This window comes from Mirounga leonina, unplaced genomic scaffold (assembly GCF_011800145.1).
Source record: "Mirounga leonina isolate KUSES-001 unplaced genomic scaffold, KU_Mleo_1.0 Mir_151, whole genome shotgun sequence".
In the NCBI taxonomy this organism is placed as follows: domain Eukaryota; kingdom Metazoa; phylum Chordata; class Mammalia; order Carnivora; family Phocidae; genus Mirounga; species Mirounga leonina.
The window spans coordinates 8,642,214-8,648,213 of record NW_023270377.1 but is presented as its reverse complement, the minus strand read 5'-3'; the positions used below and the strand labels follow the sequence as shown (position 1 = coordinate 8,648,213).

At 42.8% G+C, this 6,000-nt stretch overlaps 1 protein-coding gene across 1 annotated transcript in view; it reads left to right on the top strand.

Moving 5' to 3' along the window:
• Nucleotides 1-6,000, top strand: part of SP140 (SP140 nuclear body protein) — a 62,526-nt gene that overhangs the window by 40,015 nt on the left and 16,511 nt on the right. The window contains exon 15 of the mRNA XM_035008329.1: nt 5,603-5,668. Coding sequence (XP_034864220.1) covers nt 5,603-5,668 — 66 coding nt within the window. The remainder of the gene's footprint in view (nt 1-5,602; nt 5,669-6,000) is intronic.

Sequence of the window (6,000 nt, the reverse complement as noted above, 5' to 3'; positions counted from 1 at the left end):
CTTTCTTTCTTTCTTTCTTTCTTTCTTTCTTTCTTTCTTTCTTTCGGCATTCAGATATCCAGTGGTTCCAGACCATTTTTGCATTGAATTAATGAGTTAATTACCTTAACATCCTTGTTTTAAGTCAGTTGCCCCTACGTGTTTAGGTGTATTTTTGGACTTTCTTTTCTACTTAACTGTATGTCTTATCTTTATGCCAATACTATACCATCTCAATTACAATAGCTTTATAATAAGTGCTGAAATCTGGTAGTTTAAGACCTCTCATTTTGTTTTTCCTTTTCAAATTTGTTTGGACTACTTTAAGCCCTTCACTTTGGAGCTTCTTCTGTCTTTCAATTCAGTCATTGTCAAGAGCATGTCATTGTGTGGGGGTACCTGCGTGGCTCAGTCAGTTAAGCGTCTGCCTGCGGCTCAGGTCATGATCTCAGAGTACTGGGATCGAACACTAACCCCATATCGGGCTCCCTGCTTAGCGGGGAGTCTGCTTGTCCTCTCCCTCTGCCCCTCCCCCAACTCTCCCTCTCTCTCTCTCTCAAATAAATAAATAAATAAATAAATAAATAAATCTTTAAAAATAAAAGAAAAGATCATGCCATTGTCCAAAGTGCTTCCTGAGCTCCAGCTGTGTGTCAATGTGTTAGGCCAACAGAGGGAAAAAGGGTGAAGAGCAAAAAACACCTTCCTCCAGAGGTCTCTTCTGTGAGAAGCTTTCCTAGAGTTCCCCTCCTCCCACAACAATATCCTGCTCTTACCTTACTGATCAGATCTTAAGCTGGTAGCCATGAGAGCTTGAAAAGGAGGTTATGAATTAGGGTGTTTTATACAGACACATTGACGTCTTCAGTAGTGCAGGTATTCTATTAGTTAAATAGGAATGGAAGATGCATATCTGGAACACAGTCTGAACAACTGACCTCATCAGTTCTTTAAAATTTGGTGAAAGTTCCTTTGCACACTAATGTATAGTCAATATTTGTAAATGTTCTATGCCACTTTAAAATAGTGTACGTTGGGCTCTAGCTTCTCCCCATACACATCTTTATCAAGCACAACTTTGTTATCTAAATCTTCTAAATTAAACTCTTCTGGGTTTGCACAGAGATGTGTTCAGTTCTCCCACGTGATTGTGTATTTGCCAATTCTTCCTTATTCTGTGTTTTACTTTAAATACCTTTGGTGTTTTAGCCTTGAGGTTCCCCTTCTTTTTTTTTTTTTTTAATTTTTTTATTATGGTCAGTTAGCCTTCTTAACCTTGCCACTAGCATTAGCCTTCTTGGCTTCCTGTTTCTTCTCCTTTGTTTCCAGCATCTCCACTTTATCACCTGCCATCTTGCAAGATGGGAAAGAGCTCTTTTTTTGGTTCAGCTGATTTAATTCTTTTTTTTTTTTTTTTAGATTTTATTTATTTATTTGAGAGAGAGAGTGAGAGAGAGCATGAGAGGGGAGAGGGTCAGAGGGAGGAGCAACTCGCCGCCAAGCAGGGAGCCCGATGCGGGACTCGATCCCAGGACTCCAGGACCACGACCTGAGCCGAAGGTCGTCGCCCAACCAACTGAGCCACCCAGGCAACCCAGCCAATTTAATCCTTTTGGTTCTTTTAGTGAGTGGTCTCTAAGTGGCAGGCTCTCCAAGTGTTATATTTGCAAATTTGCCTTGATAGAATTTTTTTGCAAGATTAGAAATTCTAAGTTGACATTTACTCCTCCTCAGTACCGTAATGTGATTACAGTACTGTCTTCTCAAATTATTGTGTGGTGGATGAAAATTCTTCTTTTATTGTGTCATTTCTTGGTAAATAATCTTTCTTTTCTTTCCAAAGCTCTTTTTGCCATGATTGAATCGTGGAAAGTTTAGGTACAGAAAACTTGGGAGAATTTTTTTTTTTAAGATTTTATTTATTTATTTGAGAGAGAGAATGAGATAGAGAGAGCATGAGAAGGGGGAGGGTCAGAGGGAGAAGCAGACTCCCTGCTGAGCAGGGAGCCCGATGCGGGACTCGATCCCGGGACTCCAGGATCATGACCTGAGCCGAAGGCAGTCGCTTAACCAACTGAGCCACCCAGGCGCCCAAACTTGGGAGAATTTTATGTAAACACCAAGATACTTTCATGTAGATTCATAATTAACATTATACCATTCTTACTTTATCGTGTTTCCAACCATATATCCATTTGTCTGTTCATCCACTTCACTAACCCATCTTCAAGTATGAAACATCTCAAAGTTGCAGACATCAGTACACTTCCCCCCAAATACTTCAACCTGCATATCATTAACTAGAATTCATTATTTGTTTTCAGTTCTTTTCTTTTTCTCTTGAGATAACCTTTATAATAAAATGCACAAATACCAAGTGTATCATCTGATGACTTCTGATAAATGCATTCCCCTGTATAATCCAAATCCTTATCAAGATACAGAACATGACCATCCCCCTGCAAAGAACCTTTATGCCCTTTGGTATATCCTTACCTGTCACTCATAAGGCAGAACCACTTTTCTGTGTTTTCTTGGCAAGTTAGTTTGGCTTGTTTTAAAAATTTAAATAAGTGAGGTTTTTGAGCATGTTCTCATTTGGTGTGAGGTTTCTTGAACTCAGCATAATATTTTTCAGATTTATTCACATTATTGAATATATCAGCATTTTGTTTGTTTTCAATTGCAAAGTATCACACATTATATGAATATACCAAATTTTGCGTATATATTCTCCTATTGGCACACACTGCAAGTGTTTCCTGTTTTTTGCTAATATGAAAAAGCTGCAGTGAACATTCTTGTAGAAGTCTTTCTGTGGCCTCATGCCTTCAGATCCCTTGTATAAATACCTAGGAATGAAATGTCTGGGATATGGGAGAGGTGCATTAGTTCTTTTCCCCAAAAATCCATGTTGGGGGTGAGGTGGCACAAACAGGCTGTGCTCAAGCTGAGGAGTACCACACTTCAGAAACCTCGATCTTAGAAGGTTGCTGCTGGCAAACCTGCTCAAACCTTACCCCTGAGGGAGACATTATCTTGTTAGCTGGAACTTAAGCAAATCTCCTCTGGGGAGAGGAGGGAGATGTTTTCTATTTTATATAGGTCAGTAAACAAATCGCTCTCTGACCTAGAGGGTTACATTTTCTCTGGCTTCCAAGGGTGCTTGTTATTCAAACAACCTTGCAAAGATAATTTGAGGCATGTGGAAATGCCAAGGAAAATTGCCTCCCAACAAATTCACCTCACGCAGCAGATTCTGGCAAATTTGTCCATGAAGACACCACTCCATCATCCATTTTGATTAGTTTGACCAGTGTGGACTAGGACCAAATCCATTCAATTTGTTACATGCAGTATTTAAAAAATTTCATAAAACATAAATGATTTAGGTCTCTAATGACCGCCCTAAGCTATAATTTACCATGTTTGCATAAGGAGGCAAGTGAATGCCTGGCTTTTACACAAGAAGTGCAATTCCAAGGGCACACATGGTGGCCCTGAAAGGGAAGCATTTACAATTGCTGAGGTCCCCTAATGGAACATACATCAAGCAGGGGAAGATGGATGGTGCCTCCAGCGTGGGCCCCTTAGAGCTCCCAGTTTCATTCACTGCACCTAGTCCTTGATTTGGGGGGCACTTCCTGAGGAGAGTCCATCCCAATCTGCCCTCTTTGTCCATGACACCGACCAAGTGGCATTTGCCTCCCCTGCCCCCCCCCCCCCAGGGATTGAGAGTCGGGGTAGGGATCATGTCTAGAGGAATCCTGCATGGGATGTGCAGACACTGGGGCCTATCCCTGTTTTTTCATGTCTGATGCAGAATGGTAGACTCACCATGTCTGTGGTAAGAGATATGTACCCGGGTGGTTTCTCTCTGGAGGTAGGATTCAGGGCAGTTCTGCAAGGCAGATATTATTAATGCTTTCCCTTCACCGTACCAACAAGGCTTTATGGGTTCCCTCCTCAGATGTCTGGATTTTTGCTCTTCCTTTACTGGCGCAAAATCTGTGTGTACTGTTTCAGTAGCTGTAACTTCATTTCCTTTCCAAATGATCTCCTATTCCCACTCAGACATTTTATCCAGAGGGTCAGATAAAAGTGGGGCAAAGGCATTTTCATAAAATGTAATCAGATCAGAAATAAATCTGAATCCCCTAGGCTCTCTGAAGGCTCTGCCCTCCAGACTGGTAGGGGAAGCAATGAGGCATCATCTCCAAGAGCAGCAGAACAGAGTCCTGAATTTCCAGAACTTGTCTGTCTAACACAATTAATCCCCCACCACTTTTATCCTGATCATGATGCAAGAAGGAGCTGATCCTTTTCTGGGGACAGCTGCCTTCAGTGACGAAGGAGCCTTCCCGAGTTGGGTGGACAGGAGGAGATGAGGGACATAGAGTCAGACAATCAGTGCATTGGACGTAGTTTTTTTTTTATAAAGGGCACGCCATTGTCAGACTATTAGTGGTTCAGTCATGCTCCTGACACATATGAGTTTCTAGGGCCACAGTGGTGTGGCCAGAGTCAGCTGGTCTGTTAGCTGAAGTGTGGATGGTGTTGAGGCACCACCCATAGCCCCCAGAGGGGCTCAAGGCCTGATCAGTGTCCTGGGAGCAGTCAGGGACAAAGTCCCTTGTGATGTGGCTCTCCCCACTGAGAGACAAACAGGTCTGTTTCTGGGAGGAGTCGCGAGCCGGGCACATAGCCATAGCCCCTACATAGGGCTGGGAAGGGTCATGGAAAGCCGAGGTGTCAATGGGGCAAAATCCCAGAATTCTTGAACATAACCATTTTAGTCTGATGAGCAAGACTTTTTATTTGTAGGCCCTTCCTGCCTTGTGAGTTCTGGAGTCTGAGTTGACCCACCTCCGAAGGGGATGGGAATCTCAAGTGGGAGTCATAAGGCCTCCCTCCATGGTTTGGGTGTTCACTCTTGGCAGTAAAAATCTAGTAGCTGGCTATTTTTATTTCACAACAGTGACAAGATAAGATCTCTATTTACCCAGTGCCTGTGGTCTTCTCACATTCCTATGTGTTCAGATCATGCACAACATATAACCTGCTGTGGTTTCAGTTAGGGTGGGGGGACAGTCCTGGACAGTCCAGGAACCCTGGGCACTAGATGGCACAGAAGTGGGAGGATTTGTGTCACAACTACAAGTACGGAGATTGTTTTAAGTCTCCTCATCAAAGCTGAGAGCGCCTCCTGACGTCCAGCATGGCATATTATCCATGACGCTATCCCGCAACGAGGAGTGTGCCTCCTCATGGCACATTTGAACGTACTGGAAGACACTTGAAGAGGACACATATTGACATATGCCCCCAACAATGGTCATTCAGGTTAAGACACCAAAATAAAACTCCTGTTCATTTTCCAATTTTAGTGGTTTTTTGTTTTTTTGTTTTTTTATTTTCAAAGCAAAGTCGTCTCCTGTAGTCTCCCAAGTCCATGTGGAGTAAAGCACAACTCTGCAATCAGCCACACGCTGGGTGCAGTGGTATTTAAGAATTTTGTCCTGTTCTTGTGGCCTGAAAAAGTATTTGAAATCACTCATATATACGGCTTTGAGAATTATGTTTATAGCTCTGAATGATTAAGTTTATTCTCTTTTGTTTGAAGGAAAAAAGAAAGGCCATGCCTGGACAAGAATTAAAAGGAGATATCAGGGAAACATACATCAAAAAGGTAAGCACTTGAGTGTAAGGACCTGCTTACTGTCCCCCTGAAGCCCTGAGGGCTCCTGAGGGACCTGACCCCTTCCTAGCGGCTGCGCCACGAGGGCGTAAACTAAGACGCTGTAACAAAGAGGCCTGAAAACACAGTGGCTTGCGCAAAATGGCTTAGTTCTCAACACAGAATCACCCAGAGCTAAATGATCCAGGGAGACACTGCCATCCTCGATATACGGCTTTCTGCTGGGTCAAGAAATTTGTATTACTTTGGTAAGATGTTCCAGAGAAAGCCAAATGCAAAAAGCAGCCTGTATGTGTAGGTGGGTTTACACATGGTAAAAAACG